Consider the following 23,591-nt stretch of genomic DNA (forward strand, 5'->3'; position numbering starts at 1 on the left):
ATTATAAAATATATGTCTCAGTAAAAATAAACAAACATCCTTATATATTGACATAAACCCAAGATTAAAAATGTCACACTTAATTGTATGTATATGTATAAAATAATATGAATGATTTAAAAATAAGGACTATGAATTATGACTTGGATTAAACACTTTTTTGTAATGGTACTGTATATTTAAAAATAAGCAAGAATGACATATATGAAATTGTTTTAAATTTGCAATTAAATTGATTCATTTCTAATGAACGAAAAAATGCCCGAACTAAAGTGTTAAAAATCACATTTAGAAACTATTTTCTCATCTAGCAGCATGTCATTATTCCTTGTAAAATATATAGATGCTGCCTTAAACTGGCACCTACCAAAAATCATACTCTGAAATAGTAAAGGAAAAAAGTCACTGTAGCTTTTTTAAAAAAGCCATTTTTCGTAATCTCTGAGATAAAACACTTTGTTTTTCAGACTTGTATTTTAGTGACACACAATCTCACACTTCTGCCACAAATCAATCTTATTGTTGTAATGAAAAGTGGCAGAATAACTCAAATGGGAACATACCAGGAGCTGCTGTGTGAAACCAAAAATCTCACTAATTTGCAGCAAGTCATCAGTGAACAAGAAAAAGGTAAGGACACAATAAAAAATAAACTTAAGATACAGTATACGTACCCATTTTGAAAGTTCATTAATTGCGTAATTTCATGCTATAAATTTTCATTCATCCTGCTTAAGTCAGGGGCGGGGCACCTTCCTTTCCACAGGAAAGAAGCAAATACAGTGAGACACATCAGTTAAATCAAACTCATTTGTGATTTTTAAGAAAAGTTTTAAGTTCCCTGGGGTCTGTTTATTCATTTATGAAATAAGAAATTAGATTACTTATAAACTCTAGTCCAAGTCGAGAACATAATCACTCTAAACATTATATCTACTTTTCAATTAAGAACAGGGAACATACATGTGAAATAAATAATAAATATTTTAAACATCTAGATATAATATAGCACATTGAGGAAGAGAAAACAAAAGAAAGAAATTGGGAAAGGCAAAAGGGATTGATGTTTGTTCAACTTTTAAGAATTAACTATTTATTTAGTTTTATTTATCAATTTTTGTTACTCTAGCCCTAGAATATTAAATTAAGATGTATGGACATTTTAAAATAAAGTAAGTGGTTTGATGCTTATCCAGTGTGTAAGATGCAAGAATGTTTGATATCCAGCATTATCCTAAAGTTGGGTAATGTACCATCATCTCTTTTTACAGCTGTAGATGGTTTGTCATGTAGAGACCATCATATTTTTTCCTGTACTTTTCTAGATCCTTTTCCTATACCTTTCCAGAGCAGCACAGCAAACTAACTGTAAAACCAGTTAACTATTTCATAATTTCAAGATAAAAGAAGAAATATAGAACTATGTCTCATTATTTTCTACATGAACTAGTATCCATTAGCTCACCTGACACTTGTCCTGGATATAAAGTCCTAAAAATATGAAATTGGTTTATAACAAGATCAGTACAATTTATTATTTTAATGCCATGAAATTCAACAACAAAGTCATTTTGCTGATGTTTCTCTTTCGGACCTAAGCTAACGCACATTAGTTTTGTAGTACTATTTTTAAAATTCCTTGTTTTTCCACCTTTCTCATATTACAAATATTCTATTTGCAAAATTATTTGGTGCATTGTCAGATGACTGTTGGCATCCTTAACAAAAGAGCTTCCTCTTTTCTTAACGTCTAGCACTTTGGAAATGATTCCTTGCCTTCTCAGAAAGGTTAAGTAGTAATTTATGCTTCTTGTGTAGAAAACAGATGTCTAGGAGTGCCTCCTAGACTAGGAGAAGCATGGAGTCTGTCATTTCTCTATCCCTGTCACTTAGGTAGCCTCATGCTAGGCAAATTACAGGCACTCAGTAGCTGTTTGTTAAACAGATGAATCTGAAAGTGTATCCCCTCAGGAGTTAACAAGGTGCTATGGAATGCTATGAGCCAGTGTCTTTCTTGTGTGTGTGGCCATTTATTTTAAAGGTCACATGAAATATAGATTGAATGACTTTAGAAAATATAGTTCCAAAAGTAGGCAGAGTGTAAGCTTTAAGTTAAATATGTAATTTGCCATAAAATATAAACAGTATGTCTTTTGAAACCTGTGGAATTTGCTGTTGTTTAAATATCCAATTTTGGAAACAGAAATCCCACCTTTTCTGCATTTGTATAATTTTTTTTAGGTACAAGTGCCCTCTACTGTAGCAGAATAAAAGCAGTAATATTCTTAAAGTTGGGCTGATAGATGTTAATCGATCTCTATTAATAGATGTTACCAACTCACAATCAGAAATTTGCCAGAGTTAGAAAAATGTAACTTTAACTTCTTTCAAATTACCTCAATATTTCTGTCTTTTCCATGACAATCAGAAAGGTGGAAAGTAGAGAACATTTTTATGCCAGAAATAGAATGTGTTATTAAAAGTAAATATTCTGGAATTTTGATTTTTTGAATGCTGGATAAAAAATACATAAAGACTTATACTCACAATAAAAACTAGATAACTAGATCAAGAGATAATCTGTAAAAGATTAGCTCTATAGAGTATGATTTCCTTAGCCACTGTAGGGAGCAAGACAAAAATGGATTTTGATATCAAACACTACATTAAATAATAGCTTACATTCAGCATGATGTCCTGCAATGCTGCCCCCTAAACCTGGGCCAAATGAACCTGGCCCTGTACTTCATGCTTTAGTCAGTTCCCACTCTAGCCTTCCCTTCATGGCTCTCTGCCTAAGAGTGTCCTCCCCATTTCCTGCTTCTTGACCATCTAGGTACTCAGGTCCCAGAATTCTCTGCTCAAATGATGGAAGGTTGTTCCTGGGACCTGGGTTCTCATTCCTCAGATTTGTTCTCTCATGGACAGACTGCCCTGTGGCATGCATCATTCTTTGGCCTGAGGATGTTTCTCTCGCGGGTGGGAGAGTGGGCAGAGTCTGGACGTGGCAGCTGAAGTATCTGCAGATGTACAGAGCTTCTGAGAGTGCAAAATGGAGCTTGGGAGGGGGAGAAGAGCAGCAAAAGCCTTGGCTGAGACTGACTCATCAAGGACTGCCATGTCCCCCAGAGGAAGTCTCAGGAATCCAGGCATTCTCATCTGATCCTTGCCTTCCAGGTGGCTTGGAAGGTGTATTGGTCAGAGAAAGCAATAGAACTTGAGTCTTTTAGTTCCATCAATGACTTTTAAGTAATTGGAAATGCAACATGTGAGCATTTATTTGCATTCTTGCTCTGGTTCCACAGATTTTAGGTGCAAGTCTGTCCCTGTGGGGAATTTCTTTCTGTTATTTGCATAAATATCAAGGGAAATTAGGTTCTGTTTGAGCCCACTTTTGCTGAGATTTAAGGGAAAGAAATTACCTGGCAGAGAGTAGGATGTAAGAAGAGTAATCACTCTGTGATCTTTCATTTATTTATAATAATTCACCCTTTTTGGTCTTGAGTCTGTTCAAAAATTCTTTTAAAAGGTACACAATTCTTCAGTTTCAAAATTCTACTTAATTTATGTGTCACTACAATGGGAGTGCAGTAGGCACACCTCATCCACAAAAGATGCATTCCAAGACCCCCAGTGGTTGAATGAAACTTTGGATAGTACCTAACTCTCTATATACTATGCTTCTTGAAATGATGTATATGCCTATGATAAAGTTCAAGCTATAAACTAGGCACAGTAAGAGATTAACAACAATAACTAATAATAAAATAGACCCAGACGCCAGCATTTCTACTCATGTGCTTTGGGGCCATTATGAAGAAAAATAAGAGTTCCTTGAACACAAGCACTTTAATACAATGACAGTTGATCGGATAACCCAGGCTCTTAAGTGAGCAATGTGTGGGGAGCATCCACACAGCATGGATGTGCTAGACAAAGAGATGGCTCACTTCCCAGACAGGACAGAGCAGAACAGTGAAATATTTCATCAGGCCACTCAGAATAGCAAGTAATTTAAAACTTATGAATTGTTTATTTCTGGAGTTTTTCATTTAATATTTTTGGACCACGGTTGACCGTGGGTAGCTGAAACCGCAGGAAGCAAAATTGCAGGTAAGGGGGAACTAGTGTATAAATCAGCACAACATTGTGGAATAAACAGTGGACCACTTGTTAGGAATCCTGGAATCTAGTTCTCTCACTGAATAACCATATCGGTCTTCATCAAATGACTTCATTCTTGTGGTTCTTCCCGTTTGTGAAATATAGTGCTTCAGCTTGCTCTGTTTTTCCTAGTGGCAGACATGGAGCTGAACAATGTACATTATTATCTCTCCCCTGTCCCCCAAACTGCTTATTAGCCATTTCTTTTTCTTTCCTATCATTCTTACTCTCATTGCTGAAGTCAATAACAGGTAGCTTAGAAAGTAAATGGTAAAAAGTACACTTTGCAGTGTAATGTGGGTTTGTATATAACAAATCCCTAAGATTCCATCTAACTCTAAAAAATCTAAGAGTTTTGCCTTATGGAAATGTTATATAACATAATCAAATCAGAGGTGAGAAATGGGTTTATGAAGAAAAATATAACAAAGCTAAAGATAAATTTTACATATTTACAGATTTAAGTTAGGCTAATTTTTTTTTTTTTTTTTTTTTTTTTTAGACGGAGTCTTGCTCTGTCGCCCAGGCTGGAGTGCAGTGGCCTGATCCCGGCTCACTGCAAGCTCCATCTCCGGTGTTCATGCCATTCTCCTGCCTCAGCCTCCCGAGTAGCTGGGACTACAGGCACTCGCCACTGCACCTGGCTAATTCTTTGTATTTTTTAGTAGAGACGGGGTTTCACTGTGTTAGCCAGGATGGTCTCAATCTCCTGACCTCGTGATCCACCCACCTCAGCCTCCCAAAGTGCTGGGATTACAGGCGTGAGCCACCACGCCCAGCCTAGGCTAATTCTTACACAAACTAATTATACTGATGAGAGCTTGTATGGATAGTAACGATCTCAATATATTCATGAGTTTTACATTTACTTAATCCTCCCCCAACCCCCAAAACTCCAGAGGCTACCATGGTCCTCATTTTACAGAGATTAGGTGTCTTGCTCAAATTAAGACAGAAGGCAAGTGACAGAATTTGAATTCCATGCTACCTCTGTTTCATGTCAGAGAACAACCAAGCTCTTAAACATTGTATCAAATGTGTAGGAACAAGTACATTGACTCAGTACTGACTTAGTGTGAAAAGCAGGAGTGGCTCACTCTCGTTTACTGATGCTTGCTTCTTCCCCAAAACTTGGTCTCCTCCCTTTCTCTGTCTTAAACAATTCTGGGTTTCAGGCAAGCCACTTACCCTCTCTGAGTTTTTTTTTTTCTCCTGCAAAATATAGGTAAATTTACCTATTCTCATATCTTATCAGGTCATTTGTGAGCTCAATTTATATAATGCATGTAAAAGTATCTTATAAATTGAAAATAAATAAATTTAAATATTATTATTAAAGGCTATAAAGATGAGACTGTGCCTTAGAGGGAGAGGCTGAAACATCTTCTAACTGAATTTTCATTCTTTGAGCCACAGAATCCCCATGTTTCACAGAGATGTTTGAGATCAATCAATTCCTTCCATTAGGGGCTAGATGGTTCCTTCTAGAAAAAAGAAAGCATAGAATTCATAGAAGAGAACTTAGAAATCTCCAAATCCAATTCCTTCTGCTTAGAGATAAGAAATCTAAAATTCAAAGAGTTCAAGTATCATACTGTGAATAAAGACAAAAATCTGTCTAGCGCTGAGGTATTTACCATCAAATCCACCAGCCCATTTACCATCAAATTCACTAAGGTTACTTGAACCTCAGTAGCTGATAGGTCTAGGTGTATGACCTTGGTTTGTGTTTCCAGTGTAAGAGCTCAGTGCCTCAGTCTTTTTATCCCTAAAATAAGGATAATAACTGTAGTACCTTTCTCATTAGGGGTAGTTTTGAAAATTAAAAGAGATACAAAGCCCTTAGGGCAACGCCTGTCACATAGGATGCTATTATCACTGTTAGCGACACTTACAAGACAGTGACAGCTTTGGGGATTTACCATTGTGTTTTCTTACTAATCTTCACAAGAATCACATTGGTATAAAGGCTGCATGAAATTATGCTTCTTTTAAAGGGTAGAGTGGTTTTCCTCTTGGGAAATATTTAGCCCTTCTGTGGAAGATCTGAAATAAGTTAGCAGCCCTCTCAGAGGGACCCTGAGAGAGTTAGCATCCCTTTCTCAGAGAAAAAAAATAATTTCTCTGTAGGTTTTCTCATTAAGAAATATCACTTTTACTATGAGATTACAGAACATTTTAGGACAAGCTGAAATAATGGAGAAAATACAAGGGTTCCCAGTAAACCTATAGATCTAGAACTTAAAAACCTCTCCAATTTGTGTAATCCTCCATTATACTTCTCTCTATTTTGTTTATTGTTGGCTTATAATTTTGGATATAAAAGCACTCACTATCTTTCTCTCCAGCTCATGCTCTAAAGCAAGTCAGTGCAATCAACTCCAGAACTAGACCAAAAGACAAAATCCTGGAGCAAAAACATAGGTGAGTATCAGGTAATGCCAGGCTCACTGGGATTATGGACTGATTAATTACTTTTTTATAACATTTGAACACATCCTATAAAAAAGATCCATACATTATAATGGATATAAAATGTACTTAGTGGATTCCAATTCTAAACTAGAAGTTAGATGGATGTGTCTAAATTTTTAAGTGAGATGGATGAGACTTAGTTTTGGAAACATATGTTCATTAGATTCCTCACTATTTCTAGCCAAATTCTAGTGGTAGAAATTTAATCTGATTGCCAAAAACATCCCCATCCCATAGCATTCACAGACTCTAAAGATGAGAATGTGAAAAATAGGCTTTGGACATAAACATTTCACGATGGATTGGGATGATTATCAAGACAGGATATGTGACCTAGACATACAGACCAGTATAGGAGCTGAAGGACCTGCCTAGAAAAATAAGAGAAAGAAAGAGAGAAAGAGAGAGAGAAGAAAGAAAGAAGAAAGAAAGAAAAAGGAAAGAAAGAAAGAAAGAGAAAGAAAGAAAGAAAGAAAGAAAGAAAGAAAGAAAGAAAAAGTAAAGAGTAGAAAGGAAGGCAGGAAGGAAGAGGGCAGGAGACGGGAAAAAAAAAAGGGCAAAACTTTGGTCCTGATTGGATTTTGTTATATTATGCTTTTTTTTTTTTGTAACTGATTAAAATGAACAGTGATTGAAGTAAATTAATCTAATCAGTTTTTTTCCCCAATGTTTCTTCCCATCGGTTGCCTAAACAGGAAGCCAAAAGATAATAGGAAATAATAGGAATAAAGAGATTATAGGCTGGGCGTGGTGACTCATGCCTGTAATTCCAGCACTTTGGGAAGCTGAGGCAGGTGGATCACCCGAGGTCAGGAATTCGAGACCAACCTGACCAACATGGTGAAATCCCATCTGTACTAAAATACAAAAATTAGCCAGGCGTGTAGGCACCCACCTGTAATCCCAGCTATTTGGGAGGCTGAGGCAGGAAAATCGCTTGAACCTGGGAGGCGGAGGTTGCAGTGAGCCGAGATCATGCCACTGCAATCCATCCTGGGCGACTGAGTGAGACTCTGTCTCAAAGAAAAAAAAAAAGAGAGAGAGATTATAAAATAAGTGCCTAGAGCTTATAATTGCTAAAATTGAGCATTGGGACAGATTATAGGGAATCAAGCACTTTAGGATCCAAAAGCTCAGATAGTGGCAGTTTTGATCTTGAATGAAAGAATGAGTCTTGAAATAATTATTTTTTAATAATTGGATATGCCTAAGGATGTGTGGATGATGTGGACGTTGCAGGTTGGAGATTTGTGTGCATATCAGATTTAGCTGACTCCGTAGGTAAACTAATAATAAGTTATTCCTCCATGATCATAAAGATCTTGGACTGCTTCTCCTTGTCTATTATCTTAGTATTTTTATACTGTCTCATGGCTTTACTTTCCATACACTAATATGTCCAAGTTAATCTCTCTAGTCTGGATCTCTCCTCTGAACTCCAGGGTTGAACCGGCAGCTGACCCTCTCAGCATCTCCCCTCTAATGTCTAAATGACATCTCCAATTTACATGTCGCACACAGGATTCTTGATTTTCTTTCAGCACACACAAACCTGTCCCACATGTGATTTTTTCCACCTTAGCTAATGGCAATGTCATTCTTCCAGTTGCTCAGGTAAAAAATATCTTGCAGTCATCTAGACCCTTCTTATTCTACATCAAATCTATAATCAAATCCCATTGGCTCGATCTTCAAAATATATCCAAGAATCCAGAATTCACCCACTACTCATCACCTTCACAGCTGCCCCCTCTGTCCAATCAGGATTATTTCTCGCTTGCCATTATTGTAACTGCCTGCTTACAGGCCTTCCTGCTGCCATCTTACCCCATACAGGCTATTTGCAACATAGTATACAGAGAGTTTCTTTTATAAATGTAAGTCAGAGCATATCGCTTTTCTGCCCAAAACTTCCAAAAGATTCACCTCTCAGAGAAAAATCTGATGTCCTTACACTGACTTGTAAAATCCTACAGGACCTGGACCTGTTTACCTTTCTGATCTCAGAACCCTAGGAAGTTCACCCTTCATAACTCTTTCCAGCAACACTGACCATTTTCTGTTCCTGGAATAGCCAGGCATGCCCCTACCTCAAGGCCTTTGCATTTCTGATTCACTGCATAAAGTAGACTTTGTTCAGATAAACATACGGCTTGCATATCCGCCGTCTGTTGGTGTTTGCTTAAATGTCATCTCATCAATGAAGACTTGCTTATCCACCCTATTTCATATCTCAACACTTCCTACTCCTTTCCCAGCTTTACTTTGTCATAAGTCTTATTAATTTCCATAAGATTGGGAAATTTACTTGTTCGTTTTTGTTTTGTCTTCCTCCTAACTCTATATTATAAGGTTTTATAAGGGCAGGATTTTTTGTTATTTGTTCCATTGCCATCAGCTAGAACACCAAATGGCACATACGTAAGTATTTGCTGAAAGGGTGGATAAATAACTAGAGACTGAAAGAACACTGAAAAGTCTTCTGATCCATCATTTCTTTTATTTTTTGGCCATTGAGACTTAATATATTTCATTTAAATGAGTATAATTTTTTAAGTCTCCAAGAAAAGCTAATCCAGAAGCACTGAAACATACTTTGAAATCCATTTGCTATGGGGTATACATATCTCTGAATCCTAAAGAGCATATTTGCCTGTGTATAGTATCACTATGCACTCAGTAAATAGCTTAAGAAAAGCTTAAAATGTAAAAATTAATAAATATTGTTGTAAACTTAATCATTCCCTTTCCCCTACAGTAAATCAATTTTCCTTATTTATAAGATCACTGTTAATATAATATCTAAATTGAACCTCTTGAAATTTCTGTAAACCAATTTTGGGAAACCATTCCTTCTTTTTCTCCCTAAAAAAAAGAATTCCAGTCCCTATAAATATTTGTTTACAAAATTATTTTTTAAAAAAATTATAAGTTGCAGCAGCTCAAATAAAGAATACAGCAGAGCATGGTGCTGCACGCCTATAGTTCCAGCTACTAGGAGGTCAGACTGGGAGGATCCATTGAGCTCAGGAGTCTGAAACCAGCCTGGGCAACATAGCAAGACTCTTGTCTCAAAACAAATGAAAGGGAGGAAGAAAGGAAAGGAGGAAGAAAGAAACAGAGAGAAAGAAAGAAAGAAGAGAGAAGAGAGAAGAGGAGAGGAGGGGAGGGGAGGGGAGGGGAGGGTCCAGGGCAAGATGACCAGATGACCCAATAGGAAAAGCTCTGGTCTGCAGCTCCCAATGAGACCAATGCAGAAGGCAGGTGATTTCTGCATTTCTCACTGAGGTACGAGGCTCATCTCACTGGGACTGCTTAGACAGTGAGTCCAGCCCACAGAGGGCACGCAGAAGCAGGGTGGGGCATTGCCTCACCTGGGAAGTGCAAGGGGTCGGGGAACTCCCTCCCCTAGCCAAGGAAAGCCAGGAGGGACTGTGCCATGAGGAACAGTGCACTCCAGCCCAGATATTATGCTTTTCCCATGGTTTTCACAGCCCACAGACCAGAAGATTCCCTCAGGTGTCTATACCACCAGGGCCCTGGGTTTTAAGTACAAACCTGGGCAGCTGTTTGGGCAGACACCCAGTTAGCTGCAGGAGTTTTTTTTTTTTTTTTCCGTACACCAGTGGCGCCTGGAACACCAGCGAGACAGAACTGTTCCCTCCCCTGGAAAGGGGGCTGAAGCCAGGGAGCCAAGTGGTCTTGCTCAGCAGATCCCTCTTCCACGGAGCCCAGCAAGCTAAGATCCACTGGCTTGAAATTCTCACTGCCAGCACAGCAGTCAGAAGTTGACCTGGGATGCTTAAGCTTGGTGGGAGGAGGAGCTTCTGCCATTACTGAGGCTTGAGTAGGTGGTTTTCCCCTCACAGTGTAAACAAAGCTGTGGGGAAGTTCAAATGGGAGGAACCCACCTCAGGGCTACAAAGTCGCTGTAGCCTGATTGCCTCTCTAGATTCCTCCTGTCTGAGCAGGGCATCTCTGAAAGAAAGGCAGCAGCCCCAGTCAGGGGCTTATAGATAAAATTCCCATCTCCCTTGGACAGAGCACCTGGGGGAAGGGGCAGCTGTGGGCGCAGCTTCAGCAGACTAAAACGTTCCTGCTTGTCAGCTCTGAAGATCTCCCAGAACACTTCTCGAGCTCTACTAAGGGACAGACTGCCTCCTCAAGTGGGTCCCTGGCCTCCATGCCTCCTGACTGGGAGACACCTTCCAGCAGGAGTCGACAGACACCTCAAATAGGACAGTTCTGGCTGGCATCTGGCAGGTCCCCCTCTGGGACAAAGCTTCCAGAGAAAGGAGCAGGCAGCAGTCTTTGCTGTTCTGCAGCCTCTGCTGGTGATACCCAGGAAAATAGGGTCCGGAATGGACCTCCAGCAAACTCCAGCAGACCTGCAGAAGAGGGGCCTGACTGTTAGAAGGAAAGCTAACAAACAGAAAGCAATAACATCAACATCAACAAAAAGGACAACCACAACAAAACCCCATCCACAGGTCATCAGCATCAAAGATCAAAAGTAGATAAATCCACGAAGATGAGGAAAAACCAGCGCTGAAAATTCCAAAAACCAGAATTCCTCTTCCCCTCCAAAGGATCACAACTCCTCGCCAGTAAGGGAACAAAACCGGATGGAGAATTAGTTTGATGAATTGACTGAAGTAGGCTTCAGAAGGTGGGTAATAACAAACTGCTCTGAGCTAAAGGAGCATGTTCTAACCCAGTGCAAGGAAGCTAAGAACCTTGATAAAAGGTTACAGGAACTGCTAACTTGAATAAACAGTTTAGAGAAAAACATATATGACCTGATGGAGCTGAAAAACACAGCACAGGAACTTCATGAAGCATACACAAGTATCAATAGCTGAATCCATCAAGCGGAAGAAAGGATATCAGAGATTGAAGATCAACTTAATGAAATAAAGCATGAAGACAAGATTAGAGAAAAAAGAATGCAAATGAATGAACAAAGCCTCCAAGAAATATGAGACTATGTGAAAAGACCAAACCTATGTTTGTTTGGTGTACCTAAAAGTGATGGGGAGAATGGAACCAAGTTGGAAAACACACTTCAGGCTGTTATCCAAGAGAACTTCCCCAACCTAGCAGGACAGGCCAACATTCAAATTCAGGAAATACAGAGAACACCACAAAGATACTCCTCAAGAAAAGCAATACCAAGACACATAATCTTCAGATTCACCAAGGTTAAAAGAAAGAAAAAATGTTAAGGGCAGTCAGAGAGAAAGTTCAGGTTACCTACAAAGGGAAGGCCATCAGACTGTCAGTGGGTCTCTCTGCAGAAACCCTACAAGCCAGAAGAGAGTGGGGAATCAATATTAAACATTCTAAAAGAAAAGAATTTTCAACCCAGAATTTTATATCCAGCCAAACTAAGCTTCATAAGTGAAGGAGAAATAAAATCCTTTACAGACAAGCAAATGCTCAGGGATTTTTGTCACCACCAGGCCTGCCTTACCAGAGTTCCTGAAGGAAGTGCTAAATATTCAAAGGAAAAACTGGTACCAGCCACTGCAAAAACATACCAAAATGTAAAGACCATCAACACTATGAAGAAATTGCATCAACTAATGTGTAAAATAATCAACTAGCATCATAATGACAGGATCAAATTCACACATAACAATATTAACCTTAAATATAAATGAGCTAAATGGCCCAATTAAAAGACACAGACTGGCAAACTGAATAAAGAGTCAAGACCCATTAGGGTGCTGTATTCAGGAGACCAATCTCATGTGCAAAGACACACATAGGCTCAAAATAAAGGGATGGAGGAATATTTACCAAGCAAATGGAAAGCAAAAAAAAAAAAAAAAACAACAACAAAAAAGCGTTTGCCATTCCTAGTCCCTGATAAAACAGACTTTAAACCAACAAATATCAAGATCAAAAAGACAAAGAAAGACATTAAATAATGGTAAAGGGATCAATGCAACAAGAAGAGCTAACTATCCTAAATATATATGCATCTAATACAGGAGCACCCAGATTCATAAAGCAAGTTCTTAGAGACCTACAAAGAGACTTAGACTCCCACACAATAATAGTGGGAGACTTTAACACCCCATGTCAATATTAGATCAATGAGACAGAAAATTAACACGGATATTCAGGACTTGAACTCAGCCCTGGACCAAGCGGACCTAATAGACATCTACAGAACTCTCCACCTCAGATCAATAGAATATACATTCTTCTCAGCACCACATCACACTTATTCTAAAACTGACCACATAATTGGAAGTAAAACACTCCTCAGCAAATGCAAAAGAATGGAAGTCATAACAGTTTCTCAGACCACAGTGCAATCAAATTAGAACTCAGGATTAAGAAACTCACTCTAAACAGTAGAACTACATGAAAACTGAACAACCTGCTCCTGAATGACTACTGGGTAAATAGTGAAATCAAGGCAGAAATAAATAAGTTCTCTGAAATCAATGAGAACAAAGACAAAACATACCAGAATATCTGGGACACAGCTAAAGCAGTGTTTACAGGGAAATTTACAGTGCTAAATGCCAACAGGAGAAAGCGGGAAAGATCTAAAATCGACACCCTGACATTGCAATTAAAAGAACTGGAGAAGAAAGAACAAACAAATTCAAAAGGTAGCAGAAGACAAGAAATAACTAAGATCAGAGCAGAACTAAAGGAGATAGAGACACGAAACACCCTTCAAAAAAATCAGTGAATCCAGGAGCTGGTTTTTTGAAAAGATTAACAAAATTGATAGACCACTAGCCAGACTAATAAAGAAGAAAAGAGAGAAGAATCAAATAGATGCAATAAAAAGTGTTAAAGGTAATGTCACGACTGATCCCACAGAAATACAAATTACCATCATAGAATACTATAAACACCTCTATGCAAATAAACTAGAAAATCTAGAAGAAATGGATAAATTCCTGGACACATACACCCTCCCAAGACAAAACCAGGAAGATGTAAAATCCCTGAATAGACCAATAACAAGTTCTGAAATTGAGGCAGTGATTAACAGCCTACCAACCAAAAAAAGCCCAGGACCAGACGGATTCACAGTCGAGTTCTACCAGAAGTACAAAGAGGAGTTGGCACCATTCCTTGTGAAACTATTCCAAACAATGGAAAAAGAGGGAATCCTCCCTAAATCATTTTATGAGGGCAGCATCATCCAGATACCAAAGTCTGGCAGAGACACAACAAAAAAAGAAAATTTCAGGCCAATATCCCTGATGAACATAACATGAAAACCCTCAATAAAATACTGGCAAAACAAATACAACAGCATGTCAAAAAGCTTATCCACCATGATCAAGTCAGCTCCATCCCTGAGATGCAAGGCTGGTTCAACACACACAAATTAATAAACATAATCCATCACATAAAGAGAACCAATGACAAAAACCACATGATTATCTCAATAGATGCAGAAAAGGCCTTTGATACAATTCAACAGCCATTCATGCTAAAAACACTCAATAAACTAGGTATTGATGGAACATATCTCAAAATAATAAGAGCTATTTATTACAAACTCACAGCCAATATACTGAATGGGCAAAAGCTGGAAGCATTTCCTTTGAAAACTGGCACAAGACAAGGATGCCCTCTCTCACCACTCCTATTCAAAATAGTATTGGAAGTTCTGGCCAGGTCAGTCAAGAGAAAGAAATAAAGGGTATCAAATAGGAAGAGAAGAAGTCAGATTGTCTCTGTTTGCAGAATATGTGATTCTATATTTAGAAAACCCCATCATCTCAGCCCAAAAACTCCTTAAGCTGATAAGCAACTTCAACAAAGTCTCGGGATACAAAATCAATGTGCACAAATCACAAGCATTCCTATACACCAATAATAGACAAAGAGAGAGCCAAATCATGAGCAAACTCCCATTCACAATTGCTACAGAGTGAATAAAATACCTAGGAATACAACTTACAAGGCATGTGAAGGACCTCTTCAAGGACAACTATAAACCATTGCTCAAGAAAATAAGAGAAGATACAAACAAACGGAAAAATATTCCATGCTCACGGATAGGAAGAATCAATATTGTGAAAATGGCCATACTGCCCAAGTAATTTATAGATTCAGTGCTATCCCCATCAAGCTACCATTTCTTCATAGAATTAGGAAAAACTACTTTAAATTTCACATGGAACCAAAAAAGAGCCCATATAGCCAAGGCAATCCTAAGCAAAAAGAACAAAGCTGGAGGCAGCACACTACCTGACTTCAAACTATACTACAAGGCCACAGTAACCCAAACAGCATATAAAAACCATGGAACAGAACTGAGTCCTCAGAAATAACACCACATATCTACAACCGTCTGACCTTTGACAAACCTGACAAAAACAAGCAATGGGGAAAGGATTCCCTATTTAAGAAATGGTGTTGGGAAAACTGGCTAGCCATATGCAGAAAGCTGAAACTGGACCCCTTCCTTACACCTTATACAAAAATTAACTCAAGTTGTATTAAAGACTTAAACATAAGACCTAAAACCATAAAAACCCTAGAAGAAAACCTCGGCAATACAATTCGGGACATAGGCATGGGCAAGGACTTCATGAGTAAAACACCAAAAGCAATGTCAACAAAAGCCAAAATTGACAAATGGAATCTAATAAGAAGAAAGAAAGAGAGAAAGAAAGAAAGAAGAAAGAAGAAAGAAAGAAAGAAAGAAAGAAAGAAAGAAAGAAAGAAAGAAAAGAAAAGAAAGAAAGAAAGAAGGAAGAGAGGGAGGGAGGAAGGAAGGAAGGAAGGAAGAAAGAAAGAAAGAAAAAAGAAGGAAGGAAGGAAGAGAAAGAGAGAGAAAGAAAGAGGAAGGAAGGAAGAAGGGAAGGAAGGAAGGAAAGAAGGAAGGGAGGGAGGGAGGGAAGGATGGAGGGAGGGAGGGAAGGAGGAGGGAGAAAAGAATACTTTGGTAAGATCACCTCAGGTCCAATATGTCATATTTTTATCAACACAACCCAGAGTCAAGCCCACTTTTTAAAGAATACACTAAATTTTTCAAACAAGAAATTTCAAACAACTAAACAAATCACATTTTATCTCATGTTTGAGAAGCCTATTATAATTTTTCCAATTACTTGGCTATACTAGTTTATTATTTTCTATTCTCTCTTTCATTTTTTATCTGCTTTAGTGTTTGGTAAGATAATATTACATAAAGAGAGTTTTCCTGACTTTTCAATCTAAATTTCTATTTTTTTCAAATTCTCCAATCATTTCCAATTAGTGCAGAATTAAGATAGATTAATAAGGATTGTGGCTGGGCATGGTGGCTTATGCCTGTAATCCCAACGCTTTGGGAGTCCAAGGCAGTCAGATCACTTGAGGTCAGGAGCTCGAGACCAGCCTGGCCTACATGGGGAAACCCCATCTCTACTAAAAATATGAAAATTAGCCAGGTGCGGTGGTGTTTGCCTGTAGTCCCAGCTACTCCAGAGGCTGAAACAGGAGAATTGCTTGAATCTGGGAAGCAGAGGTTGCAGTGAGCCGAGATTGTGCCACTGCATTCCAGTCTGGGTGACAGAGTGAGACTCTGACCCCCCTCCACCGCCCCCCGCTCCACACAACAACAGAGTAAGGATTGGAAGATACAAGCCGGCAGGAACTTTTCAACAAATACAGGATCTCTGTAATGGGATCTACTAAAATAGAATACAATAAGTCTTCCTCATGAAAAGGCTCATGGGAAAACTGTCTAGCTGCCTATCAGGAGTATGTTGAAAAGAAGGAGTAGGGGGGTTGAACCAAATAATTTCTGAAAAATTTTCCCCTCAAAGTTTAAGAATTAGAGTTAGTTTAATGACATTATTTTTCTAGCAGAACTAAAATATTTATTTCAAACTGTTTCCACATTTTTTTCTAAATTTATATTATGCCTATTAATTACTTTCTTAAATCTCTATCACTGTCTTCCCTGAATAAAATAAACTGGAAATTTTACTTTACTTTACTACCTAGGCTGCCCCCTTTTGTCTTTCATGCGCAACACTGAATCACTTTTGTCTTCCCATATGTACTCCACACTTTGTAATTTTGGGCTTAGCTCAGAGACAATGGTTTCAATATGATGATTTTACATGTTTTATACAAAATATGTAAATGGATATTGTGCCAATTTTCCTGAGGATTTCTCAAGGACAGAACAAGACTCATGTTTAAAATTTCTCTACCAAGATTAAATAATTTCTCTCTTAAAAGACTCAAATAAAGCCTGTTATTCAAAACACAGCGCCTAGAACCAAATGCAAGGTATTTTTTTGTGAAAAAATGATGAATAACATTTTTGTTTGAAAAAGCAATACCTTTCTATATAGTATCCAATAAATTATTGGTTTTTGTTAGTTATATCTAATTAGGAAGGCTTAATTCCCTTTTAACAGTAGGATTTCATAGCATTTTATGTCCAGCTACATTAAGAGTTAATTTTTTTGGCTTGGCATCAATGCTAAATTTGCTTATCCAAACAGAAGCCATGCCAACAGCTTGAAGGATGATGACAGTAATTAACCCAAATCATATACCAGGAGCTATTCCAATGAAAGTGTCTGTTAAATAGTGTATCTTTCTCTGATGCTGAGGCTGATCCTACAAAGGACATGCACTGCAACCTCCCACAGAATGTTTCTGGATACTAGTTCCAGAGATAGGAAGGGAAGAACTACCAGGCTGTCCAAATAAGGCATTTCTTATTCTGAAAAATACAATGGAAACCATGAAGAAATGGGGGTTTCTCATAATCTGCTGAGAGGTGTGTACATCAGTTCAGCATTTCTAGAGGTCAGTTTAATAGTGGATACATCAAATGACTTGTAATTGATCATGTCGCACGTTATCGTGTATGGGAATTTAGTACGAGAGGCAATAAAAGATGTATGAAAAGAATGGTCACTATAGCAATAAAGTAGGAAAAAAAATACAACCAGTATAAGCATTGACTTTGTTAAATAAATCATATCATGGTAAAATGATAAAATATTATGTTATATTATAAAATATAATGGTGTTATAGAAGAATATGTTTTTTATAAATTGGGTTATAAATGTGTAATTTTCTTAAAAAAGTATGAACTGGTTATAGAACAACATTATCAATATTATTAATATTGACAATCATATTAATAATTGCAATATTGACATATGTCAATATAAGAGCAATAGTAATATAAGATATATCTTATACACATTATATAATATAACATAATATAAGAGCAACATTAACAATATTATCATACCGCACACAAAGAGAGGCAAGACTACTGAAATATTCACAAGCGTGTTACCACAGATTGTCTCTGAAATGTAGGATTGTAAATCTTCTCTTCTCCTTCTTTTCCTCTTCTCCATCTTTTATCCTTTTCCTCCTCCTTCTCCTCCTCCTTTCTTCTCACTTTTCTTCTTGCTGTTTGTTATTTTCTAAATATTTATCCAATAATATGATTCCAGAAATATTTAGAAGACGAAATTGACAAATACTTGGTGAATAGATGGAAATGTCCCATGATCAAGACAGAGGAATTGTTGTGGCTCCTTGCAAAGCCAGAGAAAACACTAGGGGAGATAGGAAAATAACTGGCTCAGTTAAGGTTGTCTATGATAGAAACAAGCAAAGAAAGAAAGTAGATGTCAAGAAAGCATTTGACACATGGATCTGGAGCTCAGGGAAAAGCTATGGACTGGAGATACCAATTTGAAAATCTTCCACAAAGAATCAGGTTATTGAAACTATGGGAGTGGATGAGATTGCTCAGGAGAGTGTGAAGCATACAAAGGAAATAATTCCTAGAACTGAGCCCAAGGAAACATAAACATTGGAGGGAAGACAGAAAGGAACCTAAAGAGAAACTAACGGAGGGCCAGAAAGGTGGAAAGAATATGAAAGCACAGTGGTGAAAGGAAGTGAAGAAGGAGCCCTTTAAACAAGTGAGTGGTCAACAATATTAAATGTGATGAAGAGTTTAAGTGAAATAACTTTCAAAGTGTCTGATAGACACAGCAATAAGTAGTTTACTAGCACTCTTGATGGAAACAATTTCAACCAGGTGCCAAAAACTTTAAGGAGGAAAATGTGGTTTGACAGAAAAATATTTGGCTACAAAAGGGCAGCAAAAAGTAGGATGGTAACTGAATAAGGAGAATAACTGTTGTTGTTGTTATTGTTGTCGTTGTTTTGTGATGGTTTTAAAATGAAAAGAATGTGTTGTTCTCTGTCAGCTGATGAGAAGGAGTCGGTAGAAAGGAAGAAGGTGAAGATAAGAAAAGAGAACAACTCAGTGTTTTTCAGACTTGCCTTAAGATAAGATCCCTTTCTATCATTTGTTTAAATGATAGATTTCTAGAGGAGAAGTCTTATAACCTGTATTTTTAACTGTCTGTGTTTGTTACAGGAGAGAATTGGGAAAGACTGGGTGGAATGCAATAAATGTAAAGGTTTGTTGACTGACTTCCTTGTCTTCTGTTTCCTCCCTGAAGGGGGATATGAGTCCCCTTCTGAGAGTCATGCAAGGATTTCTAGGCACTATTAAGGACCCAGGTAGAAAGAAGATGTTAAGTGATGATAGAACCAGTTTTCAGGGTTGCCTGATTTTTTGAAGCAGCACTTCACAGAAGTCGAGGTGACCAGGATTGACATGCAAGTTTTAAGAGACAGGTTAGAACTCACCTTTTCTTCATGGAAGAAAAGCAGGGAATAGGGGTTCAAAAATATTACCAAAGTTTGCATGAAATTGTAATCATGGAGAATGCAGGGAAAAGAGAGCGAATATAGGTTTGCCTGGGACTAAGGAATTCTCTAGAATTTGGATAGTCAATGCTAAAACCAGGTAAATCTCAGGTAAAGCAGGATCATTGATTATCCAAGACAGCAAAGATGATAGAAGGCTAGATTTGGGAATCTAAGTAAAATAAAAACCAAATGTAGTGAGAGTAACTGAATTTAAAACTTATAAATAGAAGAGGTTGTGATCAGAGATTGAAATACTTAGAGTTGGGTTTTCAGAGATGGGTTAGTTCTAAGTAATAAGATTCATGGTTTAAGGTCATGAAAGTTGATGGCCAAAGTGTGGTGCACATGCAGGACATGGAGCTATGAAGATCATGAAGCTGGAAAAGAGATTAAGTTTAATACAGTTTTTCATGTAATCTATGACATTACCCAGGGTGGTGGCAGAACAAAATGAGAAGAGTAACCATGATGTTAGTTCATCTTCTGACATACCAAGAAGTGAGTAGATGCGAGTCTAGGCCAGGATGAGAAGGGACAGAGTATGGTACAGCCAGATGGCATCAGTTTAAATGCTCTAAAGACTTGATTTGAGTTTAAGGGATAATTATTTAGAAGAAGCAGTTAAAAATAGACCACAAGCCCTGGCCCTAAATTATGTGGGATATGGTAGAATGAAGAGTCTCCCTCTGATAAGACCAAAAAGATGCAAAGTTATTATCAGGGAAAACCAAGTTGCTGTTAGAGTAAGGGAGTAGAGAAAGATGCAACAAAATGGTTAAGGATGTATAATTTTTTTATGTTAGTCTCATGTAAAACCTAAAAAGCAAACATTGTCTTGCTTTATCAGGCCCTCACTGGATCAAGGAAAACAGCTGTCAATGAAAAAAGAAAAGATCCCTGTTGGTGGGGTAAGCACCAGAAGAACTAATGTTATTTGCTATTAACCACCTAAAGATAAAATTTACCTTGCATTATTGATAAATACTATAGATTTCTCATTTAATTTGAGGAGAATTGCTATATATAGTTTGAGGAAGTTGAATGAAATGGAATTGTTGGTGATTAGTTAGGATTACACGTTATTTAGTTATGTATATTCTTTTTCACTAATGAGAGCAACTAACATTAATTGAGATTTTAAGGGTTCAGTACTGTGCTTGACACTCTACATATACTTATGTGGTGACTACTGTTCTTCTAGTTAACAGGTGATTCATCTGAGGATTACAGGTGTTAGTGACTTGACCAAGATCACAAAGCTTAGGAAACGTCAGAATAGGGTTTAAATTGAGGTGTGACTTTAAAGTACATCTTTGAAATGCTATATCTTACTACGTATTTAATTGATGCTAATCAGAAACTATCAATAAGGGAACTTATTCAGAAATGGCATGTCATGTTCTGGTATCTCTTGGTAATCTAATTTTATATCAATTTTGCCTTTAGTTGAAGTTCTCCATCATTCTGCAGTACCTCCAAGCCTTTGGCTGGCTCTGGGTGTGGCTGACTGTGGTCACTTACTTAGGGCAGAATTTGGTGAGCATTGGACAGAATCTATGGCTTAGTGCATGGGCAAAAGAAGCAAAAAACATGAATGAGTTCACAGAATGGAAGCAAATAAGAAGCAATAAACTTAATATCTATGGATTATTGGGATTAATAAAAGGTAAAAGAAAATGTAAAGCTGTTTCTCTTTTCTTTTTCTGACCTAATTGATTCAAACACAAACTAGTGGCATCATGTTATTTCAAATAAAATCTGGGCCATAATTTTCAAATATTTGGGGATAACTCAAATGCATATGTTTCCACTTTACCATATTTGAGAGAATAATCCAAAACTTATGGTGTCATCTACATGGCTCACATTAAATATTACACATAGTTACTTAATCTTGAAAATAATTATTTAAAAAGGTGCTGTCGTCCTCATTTTACAGCTGAGGAAACTGAGGCTTTTATGTAAAGTCATGAAAGATTCAAAAATGGCCACTGTGTATATGTGAAGGTTGTGGGTGATGTGAAGATAAATAGGTGTCTATTAAGGGATTTAAAGCCTAGTGAGCCTAGGTCACATATACAATCAAACTACATGATCAGCATTAAACACTATAAAGATAGTGAAAGAAAACACTGAGAATTCAGAGCAAGGGGAGGCTGTATTGGGTTGCCATATTAATGTGATTTCTAAGGAGTACTTGACAATTGAGGGGAGACTAAAAGGATGAATAGAAGTTTATCAGCTTGAGATCACAGAGAAGGAGAGAAAGTCATATAGGCAGATAGACGGGTGTGAGTAAAGACAGGGATGGGGAGGTAAGAAGGGATTTGGCAAGAGTGAGGGTGCCAGTTTGAGTGGTCTTCAGGTTATTGGTAGAGAAAAGTAGGGGAGCTAAAGGTGAGAAGGAAGATTGGAGATATGTCAGAGATGATCATTGTGAAGGCAAGTGGAGGATTTTGGAAAATTGATGAAGGAAGTGACATAGTTGGATTTGTATTTCAAATAATAAATTAGCAGTGATAATAAAAAGATGGGTTTTTACTGGAGGGACTAAAGTCAGAGAGACTAGAATGAAGCAGGGGTTGGTAGGAAAAGAATAATCAAGTGTATTTGGGAGTCCAGAAGAAAGGTAGTCTAGTATAGAAAGATCTCCTATCTGATCCATGGCTGTGTCACCTAAAATAACCAATAGGTAAGAAGCAGAAGAGAATTGAATAAATACCGAATGAAAGAGTGAATGAATGGCCAGAGAGCTACAATGGAATTGGATAAAAGGGATGAATAGGAAAGACATTACAGTGAAAAACCTAAGAATTGTCCATTTGAGGGTGAGTCAGGAAAGGGCATTCATTAGTCAATCATGCTTTCGAGGTTTAGGTTGGGTAACTGGGATAGCAATGATGACAAAAATAAGGAAAACAGGAAACCAGGAAAAAAAATAGGAAACCACTAATCAAACCAGAGCCTTAATTAGTGAAGGACAGAAATGGTGAGTTCATTGTTGGACACATTTAATGGGAAGTGTTGATGAATTTTTCCATTTTTTTTTCTCCAGTTGGCAGACTAAAAATGCACATCTGTAAGTCTGGAAATTAGGTTTCTTTATCTGTAAAATGAGGGGCTTAAACTGGATGATTTCTACATTTCTGTCAAATTCTAACATTCTAGAGCTCTTAGTTCTACTTACTCTTGGAATTATTCTGTAGAGATAATCAGTGAACCCATAGGAGTAGATAGGATCACCATGAATGAGGAATAAGAGCCATGAGAGTGAATGACAGATTCTTGAGGGGTGTCCACATAGAGCTGGTTAGTGGACTAACTTCACAGAAATTGAACAGAGATAAGTTCCTTGTCAGATGATCAGAGGGAGAGAAGGAGACAGAACAACAGCCACAATGATGTGAATGCCTGCTCCATGTCTGGAAACCCAGGCATGTTTTCATTGTTGAAGTTGAAACAAATGAAAATGCCTGTATTTGACTTGTTCTGACCCACAAAAATGGCAATTTCATACGGCTTAAGCTAACACAGTAGTTTATTTAGCATGTATCCTAATGAGGGAGCTCTGACACTCTTTACTTAAACTTTGTTACTTATGGTTTCAGTTTTATCACTTGTAAAGGATAGATATTGTTTCCTTGATTACATCAAATATGTGTAGTGCATACTCAAGAGTGCAACAAATGTTAGCTATTATTTAACAATAGAAAATATAAATAATTATGACAAAGCCCTATGACTGGTAAGTTTTGGAGCCGGATTTGCATCCATGTCCAGCTTACTCCCAAGCCAATGTTCTTAAAAACTAAATTGGCATTTACATGGCATTACATGTCCATTACATGGACATTCTACAAACACCAGATTCTATTTCAATAGGTTTGGGAAACTGAGTTCCTCCATGAATCTGAAATCTTTTTTCTTTCCTTCATTAAAGGTTTTGAGATATTCTACAATAAAATGACCTGTTTAATTCTGTTTAGCACAATGCTCCTCAAATTTATTTGACTATGATTTTTTTTTCCTTGTGTTGCTCATTAATATCTTGGAGCAACTTGTGTTCCACAGAATATACTTTGAGAAATTCCAAACTGTGAGCATTGCCTTCCAAGAAACAGAAAAGTATGATGTAACAAAGGCAAAAAAAAAAAAAAATACTGTTTGAAGTAAATTCTCAGTAGTTCTGAAATGTTACATATCTATTAAA

At 37.4% G+C, this 23,591-nt stretch overlaps 1 protein-coding gene across 1 annotated transcript in view; it reads left to right on the forward strand.

Moving 5' to 3' along the window:
• LOC100985670 (multidrug resistance-associated protein 1-like) overlaps window positions 1–23,591 on the forward strand; it is a 92,821-nt gene that overhangs the window by 47,002 nt on the left and 22,228 nt on the right. Inside the window, 4 exon segments of the mRNA XM_008972543.4 lie at window positions 468–630; window positions 6,513–6,588; window positions 20,229–20,289; window positions 20,828–21,047. Coding sequence (XP_008970791.4) covers window positions 468–630; window positions 6,513–6,588; window positions 20,229–20,289; window positions 20,828–21,047 — 520 coding nt within the window.

This window comes from Pan paniscus, chromosome 22, assembly GCF_029289425.2.
Source record: "Pan paniscus chromosome 22, NHGRI_mPanPan1-v2.0_pri, whole genome shotgun sequence".
In the NCBI taxonomy this organism is placed as follows: domain Eukaryota; kingdom Metazoa; phylum Chordata; class Mammalia; order Primates; family Hominidae; genus Pan; species Pan paniscus.